General features: G+C 41.5%; 8 protein-coding genes across 8 annotated transcripts; 4 read left to right on the forward strand and 4 right to left on the reverse strand.

The window, feature by feature from the left end:
* Positions 1-3,398: 3,398 nt before the first annotated feature.
* On the reverse strand, positions 3,399-4,932 carry EAE98_005234 (uncharacterized protein; the record flags this gene model as incomplete). Its single annotated transcript, XM_038952855.1, has 2 exons — positions 3,399-3,746; positions 3,907-4,932. 2 exons carry the CDS (start codon positions 4,930-4,932, stop codon positions 3,399-3,401), a joined length of 1,374 nt encoding a protein of 457 aa, XP_038810697.1.
* Positions 4,933-7,915: 2,983 nt separating this feature from the next.
* On the forward strand, positions 7,916-8,239 carry EAE98_005235 (uncharacterized protein; the record flags this gene model as incomplete). Its single annotated transcript, XM_038952856.1, has 1 exon — positions 7,916-8,239. One exon carries the CDS (start codon positions 7,916-7,918, stop codon positions 8,237-8,239), a length of 324 nt encoding a protein of 107 aa, XP_038810698.1.
* A 710-nt stretch (positions 8,240-8,949) lies between these two features.
* Positions 8,950-9,519, forward strand: EAE98_005236 (uncharacterized protein; the record flags this gene model as incomplete). The annotated part of the gene is made up of 1 exon (XM_038952857.1): positions 8,950-9,519. The coding sequence occupies one exon, from the start codon at positions 8,950-8,952 to the stop codon at positions 9,517-9,519; it is 570 nt and encodes a 189-aa protein (XP_038810699.1).
* Positions 9,520-10,672: 1,153 nt separating this feature from the next.
* On the forward strand, positions 10,673-12,621 carry EAE98_005237 (uncharacterized protein; the record flags this gene model as incomplete). Its single annotated transcript, XM_038952858.1, has 3 exons — positions 10,673-10,930; positions 11,015-11,646; positions 11,701-12,621. The coding sequence occupies exons 1-3, from the start codon at positions 10,831-10,833 to the stop codon at positions 12,619-12,621; spliced, it is 1,653 nt and encodes a 550-aa protein (XP_038810700.1). The 5' UTR covers positions 10,673-10,830.
* A 337-nt stretch (positions 12,622-12,958) lies between these two features.
* On the forward strand, positions 12,959-13,943 carry EAE98_005238 (uncharacterized protein; the record flags this gene model as incomplete). Its single annotated transcript, XM_038952859.1, has 2 exons — positions 12,959-13,131; positions 13,184-13,943. 2 exons carry the CDS (start codon positions 12,959-12,961, stop codon positions 13,941-13,943), a joined length of 933 nt encoding a protein of 310 aa, XP_038810701.1.
* A 563-nt stretch (positions 13,944-14,506) lies between these two features.
* Positions 14,507-16,072, reverse strand: EAE98_005239 (uncharacterized protein; the record flags this gene model as incomplete). The annotated part of the gene is made up of 1 exon (XM_038952860.1): positions 14,507-16,072. The coding sequence occupies one exon, from the start codon at positions 16,070-16,072 to the stop codon at positions 14,507-14,509; it is 1,566 nt and encodes a 521-aa protein (XP_038810702.1).
* A 1,746-nt stretch (positions 16,073-17,818) lies between these two features.
* On the reverse strand, positions 17,819-19,290 carry EAE98_005240 (uncharacterized protein; the record flags this gene model as incomplete). Its single annotated transcript, XM_038952861.1, has 5 exons — positions 17,819-18,244; positions 18,301-18,408; positions 18,474-18,523; positions 18,580-19,009; positions 19,102-19,290. 5 exons carry the CDS (start codon positions 19,288-19,290, stop codon positions 17,819-17,821), a joined length of 1,203 nt encoding a protein of 400 aa, XP_038810703.1.
* Positions 19,291-21,330: 2,040 nt separating this feature from the next.
* On the reverse strand, positions 21,331-22,155 carry EAE98_005241 (uncharacterized protein; the record flags this gene model as incomplete). The annotated part of the gene is made up of 2 exons (XM_038952862.1): positions 21,331-22,036; positions 22,118-22,155. The coding sequence occupies 2 exons, from the start codon at positions 22,153-22,155 to the stop codon at positions 21,331-21,333; spliced, it is 744 nt and encodes a 247-aa protein (XP_038810704.1).
* Between the last annotated feature and the right edge of the window lie 710 nt (positions 22,156-22,865).

Below are 22,865 nucleotides of genomic sequence, written 5' to 3' on the forward strand. Positions count from 1 at the left end.
ACTTTGAAAATCTTACCGATTGAGCACGAATTCTCGGATTATTCCAAAAGGCCACGTCAAATGAGTAATACCAACACCTTCACAAAACCTCGCTGCATTTAGAGGATGGAAAATCGCGCACGCAATCTTTCAGCCTACGACTTCATTTATGAGAGTGAGAGCCTAATCTTTCCACACTCTACTCTTTTTGAAAGTCGCGGAGTGTGCCATTTGATTTCGTCCTGGGTATGACGTTAAAAGGGCTACGCTGTTTGGAATTTATACTGTGTTGTTTTGTCCTGGGTATGACGTTAAAAGGCCCAAGTCATTCGATGTTGTACAATGCATGAGAATAGCAGTGAACAGGGCATTCAGAGTCTGTCTGAATAGCCTGACGGGCGCTAGGCGGACGTTAGAGTCTCGGACCCCGGCGACCGTAAGCGCCTGTAACCTTACGTAGTGGAATCTTTTCTGAAGGAGATAAGCGTGATAGTAAGCGACTCACCAGGATGGTGAGTCAACTTTGCTCCGGAGCCAGCGTTGGGGGCTAGGCCCCAGAAGATTAAGCTACCTGGTTGGAAGTGAGTTGCCTGAATTCGCATCAGTCTACAACACATTTTCTTCCACCGTAGCAACACTACTAAGGAGATCAGTGAAGAGGCATGGTCACGCCTGCCACGGATTAGTCAAATTTTTCGAACTTCACCGCTGCAGATCCATGTAATTACATATTCATTGGCGCAACCAAAGGATTCATTGGTGCTTCTTAAGGAGGGGTTGTGAAAGTCACACTTTTGAATGCACCAGATACCGGTGCTTTGGTGGTGAATGCGAACCCATCATTACCTTTCGTGGGGAATAAACGATGCCAGTATGAATGTTGACAGAAATGTTGTAAATTTCCGCGAATAGTTTGTCTATTGGGTGATGACCTTCCACTAATTAGCTGTGGTTCATACTTTATATGGGCGAGAAATTGGATCTGACCGATTTCCCGCTCACATAGAGGATGAACTCAGACGGGCAAGATGTCACTAGATCTTATGTATCACAATAGACAACTTGTAGAAATTCTTTCGAGGACTGGTGTCATGTTCTTGATGATAGTCACGATCGTGTAATGCGATGGAATGTGACTTTGGTTGTTGGGGGGTTGCGTGTGTTTATGAGACACTTTTTTGCTTCTATAATTAACAAAGCACAAAAAAATAGTAAAATAAGGATCAAAAAAAGTTAGATTAAAGCCAATGAGGGGTGGGGAAAGGGGGGGGGGGGGGGGGGGGGGCAGATTTAAACAACCACGAGAGTACTATTCAAGAAAGAATTAGTATACCGCTGTGCCAACAAGTACAAAGTTTTTCACCCAATCTATCTCTCTGGTTAATCTACAGTCACTATCGTCAGGTGGTGTGACTATGATGATTTTAGGGATAGAGAGGCATTTTTCAAATTGATCAGAGTCTCTTGAAATAGGGGGAGGCTAGAGGTAATCTGACTGCTTCTAGTGTACTTCTATCTCAAGACGAATTAGGTTAGTGCTGTGCCCATAGGTGCACATTTTCCTGGCCAATCTGCAGTCACTATTATAAAATGATCTAGCTAGATAGAAACATTTTACGAATGAGCAGATTCGCTCGAAGTAGGGGTGGCCAGAGGTAATTTAATTACTTCTGGTTTACTTCTATACAACATGCACTGGGAAAGTACTGTACTGACGAGTACAGTACAACTTTCTTGGCAATCTGCTCATTGCAAGTTTTTTCTTCCTTCTTCTTTTTACCCTTGCCGGTGACTATGAATAAAAAGAAGAAGATGGGGATGGGGATGGGGGTCGGGATGAAGGCACCTTTTTCGACTTAGTCGAAAAACGCCGGATTCGAATCTAGACGTAGATACCCAGATGTAGATGGTCGACGGATGAAGGGGTGGGTGGGAATGAAAAACTTTCGAACAGCAAATGAGGTTTCGAGATGAAGTTGAAGTCTGGTTAGTATCAGAGAATATGAGAATTGGCATCTTTTGGGAATTTCCTTGGGATCTGGGAGTAACGGATTGCGATTAGTAATTTGGAATAAGGCCTTTTCCGGATGAATTCTGAGATCTGTATGTCTGGGTTTGGCGCCGGTTTTTCTTGGGAGAGGGAGATTCTTGGGGGCTCAGAGAACGGAGGTTTTAGTAATTAAGGAATGGAGTTTGTTGTTTGGATATTGAGGGGTGATTTTGGTGCTGTGGTGTTGTGAGGTGTTGTGAGGTGATGGGATGGGAATCGAGTGAGATTATGTTGTGTGTGGTGATGATTTTGTTAAGTTTGGAGTTTGATGGCTGGTAATTGAGGTGTGAGGTGTGCGATATGATATGAAATGAGGAATGCTTTGGAGTGTACTGGTGGATGTTTTCATGGGTCATTTTCGGCAGTCAGTTTGCAGGATTTTGATCGATATTAACAAAGATGATGGTCAGGGGCCTGTATATCGGGCTTTAGAAGGCGCATTGGTTGGAGATAAGATTTTTAGGATGATACGGCTGAGGTTCGATGGATTAAAGGAGGCTTGATGGTGGGTTGTGTTTGGGATGGAATCTGGAAGTGGAAACGGAGGAGGAGTGTTGATGGTTGATGCTCGATGGTTGATGCTCGATGGTTGAAAAATTGAGATTTATGCTCTTTTTTAATATGGGAGGGGGTATCACGCTCAAGAAAAAGGGGGGTCGATTTGAGTTGAGTAGGGGGAGGTAGGTTTGAGAGTATTGATCTGGGTGAGGATATGGGCGAGGTGGGAGGAAGGTTTGTGAGGGAGAGGAATAGAGAATGAGGGGTTTGGGGTATGAATGCAGTGATGAATGCGATGATGTGTATATCTAGACTTGGAATCTAGATTTACGAGAAGGAAGCGGGCTTGATATGCGTTATCTCTACTCGTTCTGCTCTGCCCTTCTCTACTATACTCTAAAGTCTAAATCCCCATATTGTCTCCTGGCGAGTTGTCCGATTCATCCGATTCATTTGATTCCTGATGATTTTATTGTGACATTGATGTGATGTACAACGAGGATTTTGTCTATTATTAGTCGGGAGATTGGCGATGTTTTTGGAGATACCTAGATAGGTACTGTAAAGTTTGATTGCCGCAGCTTTCAATCCTCAGGCTTTTTTTTCGAATGTGTAGATTGTAGTCCCTCATTCCCTCCCCCCCCCCCCTTTTTTCAAATATCTCCTTGGGGCTTTCTCTTTTCTGATAAGCTCCCTCATCCTTCTCGTTTAGATCCTGGTCCTCTTCTTTGGTTGGTAAAAGGAGAGGAGAGGAGTTGTGTATCTTACACACCCAATTTGGGATTTGGAGTATCAAATCTACTTGGCCAATGGCCGTTGAAATTGTTACCCATGACCATCTACCCAGCATTTTGTATCTTGACACATCCACTCAAGGATTCGAATGCAACCAATGCGCACTAGTACACTTCGTTTTCGAGGTCCATTCTCTTATTCTCTCCAAATTCCATCCGGAGATATACTTCTGATCATCTTCGTTCTTGGGTAATCGCTTCCCGCCAATTCGGATTGTGTGGGATAGTGCGCAGGTATCGCCGTGAGAAACGAATTGGAAACATAGTTTGTCTGTGACACAGGCTGCTTTGCATTGTGAGAAGGATACCGGAGTGCCTTTGTTGTGATAGATTTTCCAGCCTTCGTCTGTGTTTTCCCAATCGTTCATTTGAGGGACTAATTGGGGAGCGATGTATTCAAATAGGTCTTTGAAGAGGAATGGTTGCTATGTGAATATATTTAGCAGGAATGGACTTTAAATGGGGTGGTGGAAATATGTTTTTAAGAGGTATTTCATGTATGAGTGGAGACTTCCTGAGTTCATAATGTATTTTATTCTCCTTATTTATCTGGGGTATGAGGGGGTAAAATAAAAATTTATATACCATGCTCATTGTGCGGGCTTTCCAATTTTCGATCCATAACCACAAGTCTTCCATGTCTGTCCCAGCGAGGTGATGTAACGACAGTACAGGCTCACACCAGATTTCGCTCCCAAAACCAAGAGTTGACGGTACCTCTCCATTAAACATTGGCCAATAGCCTTTAAGCCTGATACCTATCTCCTTTAGTGCTTTCGCAAGAGCTTCATCACCACAACACAAGGCTGTTGTGTTCACGCCGAATTGACTGTACATTGGTTCTCTATCGCCATCTATGTCATGCATATTAAGTGACTCCAAGGCACTATACGAGAGAGCATATGCACTACCGCCATGAGCAAATGGTGCTTTAGGATCAGCCCAGACGGGACTTCCTATGTATAATTTCTTCTGGGGGTCTAAATTCTCCAATAACGCAAGGAGATTATCCCATTCCACAAAAGTGTCTGTGTCGATGAATACATACCATTTTCTTCTTGGAAGAGCAGTGCCAGTCTCTCCCAGCATCTTCCAGATCTTTCGCTTTATAGCCATATTCTTATACTTGGCCAATTTCCATCCGCCTTTGAGCTCCCTGGTATCTTTCCCCAGCTGTTGATACCTCTGCAATTCATCGTAAAATGCAAATTCAGGATACTCCATTCGTTCGCGTATCGAGATATCCGCTAGCGCATCAAGAACATGAAAAGAACCAACCTCTTCTTCCAAATCCGAAAAGATCAAAATATTCTGACGAGGAACCTCAGACATCAGAGTCGCAAGTTGGTACTGCAGTCTACTTTGGGGTTCCGAGCCGCCGGTTTCAATCACTATTTGCACATCTGATGCGATGGAGGCTCGCGAGGCCGTACATGCTTTGCTGAAGGGGGATAGTTTGTGACAGCTGCGATCCCAGACCCAGGTATCGAAGCGACGTTTTGGGAAATTGGGAAGAGGGATTCTAGTTGCGAGGAGGAAGGTGAGGATGAGACATATTGTGGCTTTGAGAAACTTGTATCTTCGTGAGCGCATTGGGTAGCGAAGAACCATTGTTGGATAATGTGGTGGCTATAGGAGATGCGGGTAGATACTTTCTAATGGGTGATTTCGAGACTGTTAGAGCTGGTGGATTTTGCTCATTTTGAGACCAAAGAGGAGGAGGAGGCGCATTGGATGCTCCAAGTACATAGAGGCAGTCATGGTCTGCCTATATACAACACGAGAAGAACATTAGCTAATCTATCTTACACCCGACAGTTTGGGTCGTAAGTGGTGGTTATCATTGATAATTATCGAATTTCTCGCTGATGAACCATCCAATCTCTTAATATACTGCGCCGATAATACTACATCGTGAGAACCAACATTTACAAAAATCTAACTGTGCTTGCTGACATTTAGTGCGGTACGTAAGATATAATTGAGCTATGGACAAGGACACAAGCGGGGCAGAATAGGCAGTGTTTTGGTCCTCTGCATACCGCAGATTTGGTTATTAGGTGGTAGGTCCAGTTATCCAACGTAACTCCATTCTCCTTCTACCCCATTGGCGACACCACCGCAGAATTCTCAACACCTGCCAAGATAGGCAGTTCGCCGAGATGCTTAGTTATGTGATCCTTGCAACATGTCGTGTTTTTCTAAAAGTCTAGCATTTTTCCTCACATGTTCTGGGAAGATTGCTGAATTTGATCCACTTTTCTAGCTTGTCGTATTGGTGATGAGAAGTTCCACTTTTTCGACTGAACAATTTATGCAGCTACCGGAATCATCCCGCCGGAAGATATCAGAGGATCCGTCGGCCTTGAAAGGGGCTTGAATCTTGATACTAGTTTGATTTTCTCTTGAATTAAGCTTTTGAACGGATACACATCTCGACTACTAAAAATGATAGATACCTAATTCCATTGATCAATTGAATGTGAAAATAGCTATATATAAGGTGTCGAATTACGAATAAAATGTTAGAAAAATTCTGAAATTATTATTTGTACGAGGGGGTGACATTGTCTGAGCAGGCAACTCCGTTGATCTTTCTCGTACTCGCTAAAATGCCTTCCACTAGTGCTGATATGAGGCATTTAAAAATTTATGTTCTTCCTCGCAAAATTGTAGGCTGTCGAGGCTGTGTCTAAATGCATTGCTATGATAAGCCAAAATACTCTGAATGATTGTTGGAGGGTTTCCGGATGCTGTTTCCGAAGAAGTGGGTTTGGAATTGTTCAGATGTGTGATATCAGCACAAGATATGTTTAGTAGTTTTTGGGGTGGTGTACTGTTGATATGCAATATGAAGTCATCACATTGTATTGTCAGCAGGCTCCAGCTTCTTGAAGGTCTTTACTTTGTGTACACTCAATTTCATAACTAGCTTCCAAAGAAAAAAAGCACTTTTTTCAATATTATTTAATCGAATTTTTGAAATTGAAAATTCAATTCGATCAATACAATTCCAAATTGAAAAAACTCTATATAGAAATATAAATCTCAATTGATAAAATCAATAAATAAAATATAAATAATTTCGATCGAAATTTTATTAAATTAAAAATAATTGAATAAAATAATAAGTTTTTATATAGTTTTTAAGCTTTTGAATTTTCGAAAATTGATTTTTCATTCAATCATTTTCAATTCAATAAAATTTCGATCGAAATTATTTATATTTTATTTATTAATTCTATCAATTGAAATCTATATTTTTATATAAAGTTTTTTCAATTTGGAATTATATTGATTGAATTAAAAGCAATTGAATTATTTTCATATAGGATTTAGCAAAAAATTGATTAGATCAAAAAAAGTCACGTTTTGGAAGCTAGTTATGAAATTGGGTATACTGTTGGGTAGTCGAACCCTATTCGCGAGGGGTTAAGCGAGGGGTAAAGTCTTCAAGAAGGACGATTTTTGGAGAGTAGAATCAGTGATTGCTTATCTGACTTTTTGGATGGTATCGTCTTATGGTCATTGAGATGATATCCTTGAGACCATCTGTCGCAATAACGATGAATTTATTATGTGTGGTACACAGCGAGCGTATGCTTCTCGTGGATATAGATTTCTTGGATGTCAACCTTACTCTAAATACCTAGATATCCAAGTGTCTTATTCATCTGGGTAGTTTGGGCAGTAATCAATTATTGCCATTGAGATGATATTGGCGAGTTTAGTCATGATGTTTGGATGGAGAGGAGAAGAAAATCCAGTGCTTATACTGACTCAAAAGTTTGAGAATGGTACACCAGTGGTACTTTAGGCGGAAAGTCAAGAGCGTATGCGTATATCTCTTTGAGGTGTTAGTTCACTCATTGTTGGATATGGTACAATCATATTGTAAACTGTATACGCTCAGACTTAAGTTGTCTCAAAACTACGTGAAGTGTACTCAGTTTTGGCTACATTGGGGGCTTCAAAAGTTCTATGCAGTTGCCTTTGGACGTATCAAGAATCTGGTTCAGTTCGCTCTGCTGCTGTTAAGTTCTGTGAATTGTTTAAAGCTCGAAAAATCTGGAAATCAAGAGCCTTTTAATGATCAATACTCAAACGATGATTGGTTGCACTGTTAGTGAATTCGAGATGTTTCTGCCGCACTTATTTGGTCACCGAACTCTATGGAATTTTATGAAATTTGACAAAACCATTTGCAACGAATTTGCAATATCATTACACATTCCCAAAAATATCAAATGTCTGAAGCGGTTCTTACCAAGGTACGGAAAATATCACAACAAACTCCTTGATAGTGCTATCAACGGTTGTACCTCAGTACCGAAAGCTCCTCTTTGAAATCATATCTCGCGGCGATTCACTGCATGAACCAGTTACCATGGACATCTCGAATTTCTCAGACAATAACCAGACTGGACTTATAGTCGAAACGAACTCGTCCCATCCAATAAAGCTTTCTCTCAAGATCTTCTTTTCCATATTTGTATTCCTTCTCGATATAAATTCTCCGGTGCTGTATCCCGCTGTCAACGCTTGCTCTCTCTTTCTCTATGTGTACATGGAGTTTACAAATCCAGCATACAGCATGACACACCCCACGATTTCTGACAACGAGCAATCTTCGACCAAATTCCTCCGACACATCCTCTTTACAATCGACTCCTCATTGAAATTTATCGATTCGCAGACGCCGGAACAGAGAATACTTTCTGGTATGATGGTTCTATACAATGGTGTCAATGTATACTGGTATGGTTGGAGGAAGCACAATGTTGAGAATGAACCAGTGGAAGTGCGAGGGTTAGGGAAGACTCTGATAAAAGTGGAGGATCAAGAGATGGAGATGATGATGGAAGCTTTGGTGCCAGGGAGGTACAGCATGGGGATGAATGCAAACTTGTTGGTCTGATGGATGATACAGGCGCGAGAAGGGAGAAAGAAGGGTAGAATTACGAACGTTGGAAACTCGAAAGTATGAAATTTTTGTTTATCTCTATCTTGCTACGACATCGACTGACAAGCCATCAGGATAGATTTGGGAGTTGGATATTTTTGAACTTGCGTAGGCTGCCATGCCAGTCCGTTATCATTTCATTCAAAATCTTTAGCTTTATCTACACTTTGTTTTGAGAACTGAAAAATATCATGAGGGACTCTTTCAATCAAGTTCTTTTTTCTTGATTTAGTGCTTGTGATCGTAAAATGGCCAGATTGAAGTACTTAGTGAGAATATTCGCAATGAAACAGTAACTGGTAGAATTTAAATCAATGTGATAAGACGAATGCAAGGAATTTTCACTTGGGTTTCTTAGATGGGTCAGAGTAATATCTTTGAAGCCATGATAAGAATCTTCTTCAAGAATGTTCATGAAGCTGAGATTCAAGCATGCGTGTTCATAGAATCCGATCGAATAACCTAAATTCAACCAGGAAAGTGAATTCTAATTTAATAGCTATCAACGAACCTTACACCATACAGCTAACTCAGCTAACGTGTTTCAAAATCTTCTTGTGAACTGTGGCCTCAAAGGCTTTACAAAAGGAAATCCACAACATCTGCAACATCTGCAACAAGAACAATCAAGCTGCAGAAATTCTTAACACAATACCAAGAGCAACATGGACCAGAGAAACCTCATCAACGTCACGAAAATCAGCACATCGACTTTTGATAACATCTTCACGAATTTGGCAACTCAACAAATGGCTCCGAATATCTCTTTCGAGGGCCAGCTCCCCAAGACTCTCAGTCGTAATACGCTGAATGATTCCGGAAGTAAGAACTTTGATGACTGCAGCAACGACCGCCTTATGATTTACTACGTTACAATTTTCTTACTTGCACTATTATGCGCGGCTTTGTACGACATTTACCTGTGGATCAGAATTATACACGTGGTGTTGTCAATATTTCAGCGGAATCAGTTAAAGATCAAATTAAAGGAAATTGTTGAAGAAGTGGACAAAATTGATATGAAGATTCAGATGAAGGACATGAAGATCGAGATCAATAAAATGGAGATGAAAGTGGATGATCTTGAGGGAAAGGTGGATGAGAAGCTCACCCAAGAGCGACTTGATCATCAAAATAAGATGCTAGATTGGAAGACGCAGGCACAAAAGGAGAAAGATGACTTGCAGGGCGAAATTCTGAAGATCCAGGATAAACTTGATCAACTTGAGCAATGATTAAAAGAGGCCTTGGTGTACATTCCTGGAAGGCAAGAGCAAAGATAATACAAAAGGTAGGATCATATCACCCATCCTTTTCAATCTATAATACCCACTAATTAAAGTACTCCCAGGCAAACTCGAGATGTCGACAGGAGATGTATTTCGACGCTTTTTCCTCACATGACCGACATTTGTTTTCTTCAACAATCTTACGGACGATGCATAAACGTTGAATATGCGTTTGGCATATTTCTTTGGCCAGCCTGAGGACATACGTGGATGGGGTGGATTTGTGATGAAGTAGATATCAAGAGATCACTGGCTTCAATGATGGATGATTTTCATGTAGACAAGACGTCTTATTTCGACTTCATTTGAGTAATTCAATCAAATACCCTTGCTTTTCAGGATGAATCTTGCTACATCTCAACGTCTTCGTATGATGAAAAGGATGATGTGCCGAAGCTCGACCAGCGCTTCCCCGTTTGTTGAGAAACATATGTATGAATAGTTCCGATTCGATAATTCGGCATCATCTTTCAGAGATTTTCTCCATTTGTTGGATCAAGAACCCATTTATAGGGAGGTACCTACCTGCTAGTCATCTTCAAACTCGCCTAGCTTTCTGGAATGCTGAGCTACTCTACCGAGCCCAATACAAGCTTGTTAGCATTGACCTCCCTGCTTTTTATGTACTGCTAGAACACTTCTAAAAGTGAAAACGCTGAGCACAAGAGTAGAATAACATTTAATGTACAATAGCAGGCTCTCCGGATGCTCTCCAGAACAATCCGAATTTGCGGATGCATGGGGTGTTCTGTTGGATTGTCTATAAAAGGAAGACTCAATTTGAACGGTTGATGTCCGATTGAAATAGGGGAAGCTTTTTTAGTCCCGAGGTCATGTTTAGTAATCAGATCAGGACAGCCACCAGTGAGCGAGCTACTTGAGCAGCTGAGAGCAGTAAGTCGATGATATCCGAAAACTCGTGACTTTAACCGAGCTTGAGACAAGCCAAGATCTGGGGTAAAGTGTCTGAGTGTCAATGTTACCTCGGTGTTTCGGCTTTGCAGAAAGTTCTGTGGTCCCTTCTCCACAAAGGCGTTGTGATGGATAAGGCAATCCTAACACCGCATATCTCCAGCCAACCAGATTACTGATCAGTAACGTATTTAGGGAGGTGAGTTTCCCTTACTTTCCTCCGCTGTGCTTTGATTTCTACATAGCCATTTTGTTCCATAGAGACCTCTATAATAGTTTGTTACTTTCTCGTTTCTTACAATTGGTAACCTGCAGACAAACCGATAATATAAATACAAACAAAATATGCCTACCGCATCAACATATCCCCTATTAGATATCCCACAGGTGGATCTCTGGGAGTTTCTTTTCGAACGGAAAGATAGAGAATATCCAGATGATAAAGGTACCGATCAAATTCTGCAGTGTTGATTATCATTTCTATGAAATGAGCCTTCATAGATCAATGACTGACTCTTTGCTTTTCCAGCAATTTACACTGATGCCGAGACGTCACGGTCATACAACTACAAGCAACTGCGAGATACTGCGATAGAGTTTGGAAAAGGTCTAAAAGCTGTTTGGGAATGGAAGAAGGGCGATGTACTTGCACTTTACACACCAAATTGTATCGACACTCCTGCTATCTTATGGGGAACCCATTGGGCCGGCGGAATAGTCTCTCCTGCGAATCCCGGATACACTGTCGAGGAATTGACCTTTCAATTGAAGGATTCCGGGGCGAAAGGGATTGTTACACAGAAACCTTTTCTGAAAGAAGCACAAGCAGCAGCTAAAAATGCTGGTATACCCGAAGATAGGATTATTTTGGTGGGTGATGGAAGGGATGATACGCACCGCTTTAAGCACTTTACGAACGTGCGAAATTTGGCTGGCACATCAAGATATAGGAGGACAAAGAGTAAACCAGAGGATCTAGCATTTTTGGTTTATAGTAGTGGGACGACTGGTCACCCGAAAGGAGTTATGCTTACGCACGGAAACATTGTTGCGAATACCTCCATGGCAAACGCAGTTGAGAAGGGCAATCTAAGTTGGAAAGGCGGAAAGGATGGCAAAGGCGACAAACTCATGGCCGTTCTCCCCTTTTTCCACATCTATGTAAGTCTCTTCGCTAGGTGCTGCAAGGGTGCCGGTTTTGCTAACTAATTTCAGGGCTTGACATGCATTATTCACTTCTCTCTCTATATGGGTTTGGAGTGCATTGTGATGGAGAAGTTCGAGTTGGATAAATTTTGTCAAACGATACAGAACTTTGGAGTTACATTTGCTTACGTGGTTCCCCCTATTGTTCTCATGCTTGGAAAGAGCCCAGTAGTTTCTAAATATGATCTATCATCTGTTAGGATGATGAGCTCAGGGGCGGCGCCATTGACACGAGAACTTGTTGATGCTGTATATGCTCGTCTCAAGATACCAATCAAGCAAGGTTATGGTCTTAGCGAAACAAGTCCTACCACTCATCTTCAGCCTTGGGAAGATTGGAATAAATATCCAGGTTCTGTCGGACGTCTACTATCAAATCAAGTAGCAAAGTATATGAATGCCGAAGAAAAAGAGGTTCCGGCAGGACAGACTGGTGAGCTCTGGATTAAGGGGCCCAATGTTTTCAAAGGTTATTTGAAGAATCCCGAGGGTACTAAGAACGCGTTAACAGAGGATGGATATTTCAAAACTGGAGATGTGGGACATCAGGATAAAGATGGCAATTTTTACATCACTGATCGAGTCAAGGAATTGATCAAGTACAAAGGTTTCCAAGTACCACCGGCAGAGTTAGAAGGTCTCCTCATCTCTCACGAAGATATAGACGATGTTGCAGTGATCGGTATCTACAATGAAGAACAAGCAACAGAAGTACCAAGAGCTTATGTTGTCCCAAAGAAAGGAATAGCGGGCGATAAAGAAGAGGAAAAGAAGATCATGGCATGGTTGCAAGCGAAGGTCGCAAGTCATAAGAGGTTAAGGGGCGGAGTTAAATTTGTGGACGTGATTCCCAAGAGTCCCAGTGGAAAGATTTTGAGGAGACTCTTGAAGGATCAGGCATCGAAGGAAGGGGAAAAGGCGAAGTTGTAGAGTGGGACTAGATGCATATAAATATTGAAACTTGTAGACTTTTCCTCTGTCGGAAATATTGCATGATTCAAATATCTCGAGATGATTCAAATGTCTATCTCGAGATAATTGATTTGCTTTTCATCATTTTCATTTCTTTTTGTGTTCACATCGGGATTGGATAGTATGAGAAATCCCGAAATCCGGGGTCGGCTACGATAGAGGTCGGGCAGTAAATCGGAATCTCGGTGGTGCGGCCGCGTCATAATTTATCTTTACAAACCCAACCACAATTGATATTTTGTGAACCTTCTGATTTGTGAAATTGGTCAATATATTGATTGTTACTCGACAAAACATGGCAATCATTCGTTCTCCGGCAATCCGTCGCATCATCTCGGGTGCGCCCCCTTATCTGCGAGCTTCGCAAAAAAGATGGGCACAAGTTCATGATGTCCGGTTCTTGGCCACTCAGCAATCAGACAGAGTGTTGGAAAAGTACAAGGAGAAGCTTGAACAGAAAGCAAAAGAGTAAGAAGTGAAAATCAGTAGATGCCATGCCTGTAGCTTATGAGATTTTTAGGGAAGGTCTGCGAGACGCCAATGAACTGAAAGAAGTCTACAAATCCAAAATCGAAGAGCTGAAAAAGAAAGCCACTGTTGCTATTCCTACTCCTACGAATGCCCCTCCCACCCCACCACCATCCCCGACTACTTCGTCACCTTTTCCTGCACCTCCACCACCGCCTCCAACTCCGGCCGAGAATGCGCCCTCTTCAACTCCTGGGCTGAAGACTTTGTCCTCGTACCTTGATCTCGAGAAGGTCCGCGATTTATCACAAGAGAAGATCGAGGCACTCTGGCGATACCGACATGCCAGCGATCCCAGGTCATTGTGCGCAGTTATACCCCTAGATACATATAAAACGATTGAGAAGACCGCCAAGAAATTCCCTCACTTCATTCTCCCACTTCCAAAGGAGGGACAAGGTGCTGAAATTCATTTCTTACAATGGACTTTCCCAGCTGAGAATACCGTCACTGTCCTGTTCACACATCTTGCGGAATACAAATTGAGAGGAGAATACAGTCAAGCGCATACGACAATCACACATCATTTAGAGTTAGAGAAAGAGAAAGGCTTGGTGTTGTTACAGGGTCAGGTTGTTGAAGGAAGAGGTGTGAGCGTGGATGAAGCGAAATGGTTGATTATGTGTTTGCAGAAGTTTTATGGTCCGGTTGGGGAAAAGAGTGATAGACGTCGACTATTAGAGATGTTTGGAAGAGGTGATCCGGCTTTCAAGGTCGAGGATTTGGTCGAGGAGGCCGAGAAGATTATATAGAGGGGGCCTAGGCATTAACGAATTGTACGATACGACCAGACGACTTGAGACGTGATCTGGGGTTGGAGTTTGGCTCAATCTTGTAAGCATGTAATAACTCTTCTCTCCCATAACAAGTATGTGTCATAGTGTATGGAATAAAATGTACTGAGTTTGCAAACTCCAAAGGAAGAATATCACCATGCGGAAGCTTAAGTTGTTTCTCACACTTGCTCGAATGGATAATACGACATTTCGCATTCATCCTTCAGCAAATCAGCACTGCAAAGTACAACGGTACTTCAGCAGCATCGCAAAATGAAGCGGTTTTCGAAGTCCTCGATTGATGATGCGGCATTTTCGATGTCTCGCCAGCTATATTATACAACATCAAGAATCACGGCGGATTCAATAAAGTTCACATAAATCGCAAATCATGTATTGGTAGGAAATTATTATTTTAGATTGGAATTAGTCTATACAATTGTCCCATATCTCTCACAATTATATCAACTTCTGCAAAACGAATGCCAAAACAATTTGGAAAGTCCTTCCTCATCCACATTTCTTGAGCCTCCACCATTTTATTTCCAATCCGCCATTCCGTAAGGATTAGAATCACACTCTGGGACTATTTTGACTTTACTAGTGTTAGTTTTAGTAGTGGTGATGCTGGCAGCGACTTCATCAGGATCCACCACATAAAGAATCTCCGCCTCCTCTTCGAATGGCTCGTCGACTGGTAGCTCTGCCGCAATAACTTTGTCTCCATTCTCTTCATTAAGAGCAGGTGAGTATTTCTCAAGATAGTTATCAGTATAGTATACTCTTGTATCAACAGCCCCATCCCAATCCTCTTCTAACCAAACGACTGTCCAATCTGCAAAAACCGGTTCCATTTCCAGCTTATCATCTTCTGGAAACGAAACAGCACCGCATTCCTTCAATGCTTTCTTGATTCTTATAATGTATCGCTCAGTTCGCTGGTGCAAATTCGCCAAGATCTCTTTGTCAAAACTCGGGTCCAGACAGCCTAGAGTGTACAAGAGCTCTTGGAAAGCGCTAAGATTGCCTCGTGTTCCAGCTGCATTGTTGACTCGCATCCAAATGGTAATAGTCTTCTTCTCTTTGGGACCAAATGGTTTGACAGGATCTCGAGGCGGTAATTTTGGTAGCAACGTATTTGTGGGATCGAATTCCTGGTTAATAGCTTCTGATTCAAGCTCAGCGTCTGGATTTTGGGGTTGTATTTGACCATCAACGGCGTTGTTTCCTGCATCTTCGAGCTCTCTGAGAGGTTTTCGGGCTCTCGACTTTGGCTGCGGAGTGTTGATGGACAGGAATTGGTTTGTGCGAGGTGTTGTATTTGCGGTAGCGCTTGCGGTTGCGTGCGCCTTGGTCTTGGTCTTGATCATTGCCTCATCTATATCGTTTGATCGTTTCCGGATTGCAGCGACCTCTTTTTCTGCGAACCTAGATTTGCTGGGCGCATCTTGTGCTGATGGTACCGGTTCCAATTGTGCTGGTTGTGCTGCCACTTTAGACAGTTTAGACTTTGGAGTAATGCTTTTCCTCGCGGTGGGTACTGCATTTGTCTTGCTCTTAGTCTCTAGCTTAGTCTTGCTCGGTGTATCGTCCACGCAGACAGAGGTTGTGGACTTGTCAGACTCAACACTAACAGGAGAACGTTTGTTCTTTGCCTCTTCAGAAGGACTGACTGATTGTTTTTCGGGCGCTTTGAGAAGCTTTTTCGATACTACTAGAGTCTCCTTGGTCTCTGTTTTCTTCTTCTTCTTGATTGGCTCATCATCCACAGAGCTAGTTGTGGTAGATTTTGGAGATGGAACGCTGATTCGCGAATTTTTCTTCTTGCTTTCCTTCTCTGAAGGATCGATTGGTTGTTTCTGGGTCGCTTTTAAAGGTACCTTAGCTGCTTCTGCGTCTTGCTTGAGTGTGAGGATGATCTTCAACTTCGGTTTTGGTTTGGTAGCTTCCGTGTTGGTGTTATTAGTTGCAGTCTTGCTCAACGCGTTATCCGCGGGAATCGAGGTAGCGGATGTAGGAGACGCGCCATTGACACGAGCGCGTTTAGGTTGACGTGAGTCTGCGGAAGAACTGACTGATCGCTTCTTCGAGATCTTTGGAGGCATCTTGTTTGTATAATAAAGTTGAATAATTTGATAAATTTTATTCAAATACTTTATTGTTTTGAATTGATGATGACAGAGATCAAATTCTAGTTGAAGAGAAGAATCGTGTTGAAATCTAGAAATAGTTGTTGTAATTGAAGTTTCCTGGATTATTCACAGGGAGCGCTACAAGGAGCTCTTGTTAAGAGTCTTTTGAAGATGGACGTAGCAAGCTTGAGGGTTTACGGTATGGTAGATACAGCAGCTTGTGACGACGCTAGCGTGCGTTTTCTTGTACTACGAAATTTAATTTTTATTCCAGTTGATCACATGCGGAACTGAAAAGGGTGGAAAGCGGAATGGGATGGGATTTAGAAGTGAAGAGAAGAGAAGTTGGAGTGAATCTTCGAGATGAAACAAGGTTGCCTAGGTATGTTGGCCAAATACACGAGTAAGATGAATGTAGGCGAAGGTGATAGTACGATAAGCTTTGCCCAGAATACTGTCGTCGTCTCCATATTTTTATTGAAGTACCGTGGATCTTGGGGTTTGGGATGGTATTCAAAGTGATGGATGCGTTTTGCTCAGTTTTGCAGAATTAGGTTGGCTGATCAGGTATTTATCGTGAGTCTGCAGCATCGATGTGTTTCATTTCATACTTGGACTGTCTCATCTAATCTGCCGTCATGTTTTCGAAGTACTTCAACGGCTTGTTTTTTGTTGCTACCATCTAATTAATATTTTTGGAAAGAAACGCTTCATGTTTCATCTTCAGCTTTGTCGTCATCTACTCATACAGAATCTACGCCTTTTCGTCAGGTCAGTCTCTACAGACAAATCTCATCTCGTCAGTTATATATGTTCGTACAGGTGCTCGGTAATGCATGACGGAACGTCAAAGTAAGGATAGGATGTAAGCGAGAATGAAGTCACTAAATCGAGTAGTTGAGATCAGCAGCTATAGATCATTTATCTATTGACATTTAGGCCAAGAACTTCATTTCATGTGATTTGGAATTCCGATAGTCTCCAAAGTTATACTTCTAATTGCGACATTTCTTCGCTACGATCTATGAGCATATCTCGTCATGAAAGATTAGTGTTACATCTCGCTACGGCAACACACTCCCTTGAATACAACATGTGCATTCTTCTATTAAAATCTAAAATTCGCTGTGACTTTTGGTCTTTGATTCTCTCGGTGCCCAGTTGAAGTAAGCTATCCGAGAAGATGGTCGAGTGGTTTGTTAGTCAAGTTTTGTCGAATTGTGTACTATATGGTGCATGTATCAGTCGTGTCAGGGTCGCATGCATCAAATAGTAGTTCGCAGGCTCTGGTGCTGACGTTTATCAATTTCTAACTGACCACAAGACTACAAGATCCGGATGCACGATCTTGAATGGTTAGTTGCGTATCTTAACCAGCACAAAAATCATAGTAATTAAAAAGGTATACAACGAGTAGGATGACAGGATTTTATTGCAATTCTGCCGAGTAGTCATTGGTAGGGTTTTAAGCTATCGAAGAACATAAGAAACTTATCATTAACTATCAGTAGGTCAGTTCATACTGTCGGAAGCTATACTATACAATCATATCAAAGTTTAGTTTTTCTATTGAAAGCTCATATGTAGATAAAGTAAATCCAGATATTAAGTTGTTCGCATTTTCGATCATGTGTAAAAAGGCAATAAAAAAGCTTTGGCACGATTGCAGCAACAGAAAACAAGCAGGACAACGTCTAAAGTCTCAATTACAAGTGATCCTCATATCAGCCATTCTTTAGGCGGTTCCAAGTCCTCCAGTAAAATATTTTCGGTTCCCAAACCAGCACAGGTATGATTTCCAAGAGTATCCGCTATCAACTCATCTTGGACCAGTCGAAACATCATTCCGGTTCTTTCTTGCAGCTCAACTGCTTTAGGTCGTAGTAGCGGCTCTTTCATACAACATTCCATAATCAATGCTCTGAGCATTTGTGAATATGCATTTTTGATATCCTTTTCATCTTCAAGATAATATGCCATATTTACACCGCTTCTAAGCCTCTGATTATAATTCACCACGTAACCTTGGGAGGGCATAAAAACAGATACTTGGCTGTCTAGTAGGCCTAGCATGATGAGTCCAACCATGTAAACGTTAGAGCAAGTTCCGTGGCGGGGATGATCAACATCAACTTTTCTTTGTTCCTATTTGAAGTATTAGTTCATTTTGCTTTCAAAAATTTGATGTCAAAAATTCTCACAGGAGGTCGACATGCTATGGCACCCCTCTCTTGTCTATCTATCTTGGCAGTGTCATCGGTCTGAAGATCTAATCTTCTGACTTCCATTGCATCTCCAAAATCCCCAATCTGTCATTAATCACCTTGGTTAGTGCATCTAGCTTTATTTGATTACACAATATACTTGTACATACCTTTACAACAGGGCAGCGCTTATGCACTTTATCGCAATACCCAATAAGTACTTGAAGAAAATTTGTTATTAGCGCTCAACATCTTTAAGACGAATTGAATAGTTACCATTGCTTGTGATCATATCATAATGACCAATCTCGTCTCTATCCCACCCGTTCTTGCTGAGATCTTCTGTTCCACGATCCAAAACTGTTACAGCTTGAGCCAAACAATAAAAAATCGACCACATATCAGTTTCCGAGACAGGAAACCTCATCTCCTTCTCGATGTGTATATCCAGTAAGGATGATAAAGCGCCGCCGGGGCACATTTCGAGAAAATACATTACATGTCCTCTGTCATCCATTTTAGGGGGGCCGTACATATGAACAATGTGCTTCGTTGGAATCTTTCTCAACAAGTCTAAGAAAGCCGCTTCCCCTCGCAGACCAGTATAGGAGTCTGGATATACCTCATAGCCATCGTACACAAGTTTGACAACCACTTGCTTTAATTTCGGTGCATTCTTTGCCTTTGGATCACCACGCCACTCCCACTATCAAAAAAGAAAATATTAGTCAAATGCCTTGGTATGGAATTCATTCTCTAGTTCTAGGAATTGATTCTGCCTGCAAAGATTCTACTCACAAGTGAAACCCCACCCCCTGCGCCCGCACCCAAAGTTTTTGATATCACCCAACCATCCCCTAGACGATTTTTCCATAGCGGCTCTCTCGTCTGCCATTCTTTGAAGTATTCATTGAATTGACTCTCTTTAGGTGTCAAAGCGTAACGAAAGTGCTTTTCGATGCTTAGAATGGGAGCTGGGTTGGACATTGCGTTACTAGTATATTCGATAAACTACCAAAGCTCTTGAGATGTATTTGATTATCAACAATTCAATGGTGATGATTTTGAAAAGGAATTAGGTTCTTTGTAAACATTTCCTTGTTGGGTTGGTTCGTCAGAAATCAAAGGCCATCGAGTGTGGAACAAAGGGAAGATAATCTTCCTCTTCTTTGACAACATTGATTTATATCCGAGTTCGAGAACACTCAATTCGTACTTCAAGATGGGAAAACACGGTGGTAATATGATTTTATAGCCATGATAATCAAAACTTCTACCTAATCACAATCATTGTTTCAAATTCTGTGAAACCATTTTCGTGTCGGAGCTTTTGCAGAAGATTTTTTTGTACGCTATGAGAGATCACGGGTTATAGTAGGTGATATTATATAGTTATTCATTTATATGATCTTTATAATATATTGATATCAGATAATAACGCCTTTGATAGGTACTAAGGGAGATGTTGAGAGCCCCGCTCCCTTCTTTATGTGACGAGGACAATGAAAAAAAGAAAGAATGGGAGTTGAAAAAAAAAGGTATTCAGCCAGGATTCAGAGCAATAGGTACAATAAACCCCTAACTAATTGTACTTGATATATCCTTTCCCGACAGAAAGGACACATCAGCATTTGAAGGTGAGGGAGTAGTTGGCTATGCAATAGTCGCTTTGCAGTACTATTTGTAGTACTACAGTAAAGAGTAATTTCTATGAACAATAGCGAAGATGATAGATATCCACCAAATCTATGATAATTAATACTAAATCAATAGATTCATATGTTTTCCAATCTATTTATTGCCAAAGGGGGCTATTGGGAGAGGGATCCGTCTACACCCTCTATCTGGTCCAATCATATGAATATCACTCTCACTATTGCCTTGTAGATATTTAGAGCCTCTCCGATCAGTCCAGATCCTATCATATAGAATGTAATTGACTTTACCAGACAAGAAACCAACGATCATGTAAAGCCAACCAATCCTATGGGCACCCATATCCTCATTTGTCAGAAGTCCTCTAGCGAGCCTCATTTCAAGACACGAACTACACGTCCTAACACACAAGCATTTGAAATTTCATTCATTCTCTCTACACATCTTGATCTCTGAACCATTGCACAACGGAATAGCTATTTCAATATTATCCGACAAATAAGAAAAAAGCTTTCATTTTGAAGTGAAGTTGGGATTTTGGAGAATAAAGAGCTGTAACCGATGAAACGGATAGTTACGTCATTGCATCGACTTTATAGGGAGTAAGTCAAACCATTCCCCTTCAAATGAAATCAGGGCTATATCTCTTACTATATATTTGAGAGTTCGGGGCTTTGATAGCTCTGATTCAGAGCGGACCTACTAATGATTGTGTAAGCAGACTTGAGGACTACTGAAGGACTATCACCACTGCGAGCGATAGTTCTATGGATTTAGGGTAACAAAAAAGAAGAGATCTGGTGTTTTTCTATAAATTTGAAGGACCATTGGATCCTACTGATTCATCATTTCGAATGTTAGAAGGTGAAGGCAATATAAGCTTCACATACTTCAGAGCCGAGACAGCTAGCCGTGGGACATACAATTCGTGCAGTTGAGAATGAAACAAATCATACACATAATATTGTGTAATAAGACAGAACACAAAACACAAAACAAGGACAGGGTAGAGATGTGTGAGGTGTATGCATAGAATATGACTGATGTGGCAAAGTTATTCATACATAAATGTTGTTCCAATTTCTATATGCTTTCATTTTCAGTTTTTCAGTTGCATGTCTTGGATGGGAATTAGCAAGATGGGACAGTGTATCTTTTCACAGGATTGAAGAAGAATTTTGCGCTAGACGAAATAATGTATTGTCTGGATATTGTAGCCCTAAAGAGCAATTGACGACCAAGACGCCCAATCATCTGAATAGCGTTACCTAATCATTAATACACGAATTTGAATGGAGGTTAATTCTTTTTTCGGATAGTGCGGGGAAAAGCATAGAAGCTAAGAAAAGCTATCACACGTGCTGACCCTTTTTATGTAGATGGCCTGCTTAAGTCATTCTTCTCGTTCCCCGTTGTCTTGGACCCCTTAGCGTTCCTATAGCAGATACCATCGGGACTATGAACATGAAAGCCGCATGGTCCAAAAGCATCCTTAACAGCTTTTGGTGCACTACCTAAATTGACGAAAAATGCTCTATGCGTAGAAATAATCTGGAAAATCTCTACGAAGAGCTCTGGGCAAGATTTGTTGAGTGGGAGGTAATTTTCTATAGCTCTTTCTGGGTCCTTAGTTGCAACATGTATCGCGAAAGCCAACATAGCCGAAGCGTATAGTCGAAGCTTACTTGTGCTATGAGTATGATTGTGAATAGATTGAACCGGCCCTGCAGCAAAACCTCCTGGGTACTTCATCATGTGGACTTCCATAATCTTATCCATAAGTTCATCCATCAATAATGGCATGCAGATCTTTTCTGCTAGACAGTAAAGTTCTAGCATGGGACGAGTGGTCGTTTCGTCGGCATATGGAAGGGTACCGCGATATAAATATTCGATAAGATCAGCACAGGCAGCAGGATCATCTTCAGGAAGATACATTTCACCATTGGATCCCTCTTCAAAACCTTTGTTGAAACCGGCATTGAAGAACTCTGACTGGTCGCACAACACCTTTTTATGAACAATGTACTTCTCTCTCTTGGGTCCAACATATAAAATGACGGTTTCGTTGAGTACCCTGATATTTCAAGATTAGTTACAGGTCAAATGAAAATCATGCTTTCATTATAGCAAGCGGAAAGCAACAGAAATGACTTACTCGGGCGTCATGAGAGGCGGTCTAGAGGTGGAACTCATCGTGGCAGTTGAGCATGGATGTCCTGAGCTTTATTAGAAATGAGCAGAGGTTTGGTATAATTTGATGTTGCATACCTTTGAGAATCACTAAATCTTTTCGAAGCAAGAAAACTCTGCCGTGCCTTCTACCTCAAGACCTTCGAGATGGTGGATAACGTTTTGGGTGTAAAAAGGTTGCAGTGTTTCAGTTGATAGATGCAGCCTTTAGCTGTGAGCGATGGCGACCCTTGGAAATTCATTTTCTTTTTGAGAGAGTGGGGACTTTTGATACTATTCACCTACATAGGCAGGTAGCTTCAGCCTCGTATAAAAATGATATTCATCGCCGCCACAGTGAATATATCCAGGATTTTCGTCTGGTGAATTCCAATTGCGTTTGCTTTTCCCAGGACTTCAAGAATCCGGTAAGTTGTCCTCACCGCCTTGGCAAAATGATGAACCTTTGATCTGCAGCCCTAAAAAGGTTCGGTTGGCGCTAGGCGTTGCAACTACCTAGATCTAACGACATGATGACGAGTTGAAAGATCACGTTGATCAAGAATGCAGTAATACAGATCTTCAATTATGAGCTACAAGAAACAGTGAAAAGTTTGGTGAGATTGTTGGGATCTGGAGAACACATGCTAAGTAGATAACGTTGTAGTTGCGGCGTTATTCGACAGCAACAGGTTATGTTAGGGCACCATCTTCATGTTAATGGTAGTCTTTTA

The sequence above is a fragment of the Botrytis deweyae genome, assembly GCF_014898535.1.
Source record: "Botrytis deweyae strain B1 chromosome Unknown BDEW_010, whole genome shotgun sequence".
Lineage (NCBI taxonomy): Eukaryota > Fungi > Ascomycota > Leotiomycetes > Helotiales > Sclerotiniaceae > Botrytis > Botrytis deweyae.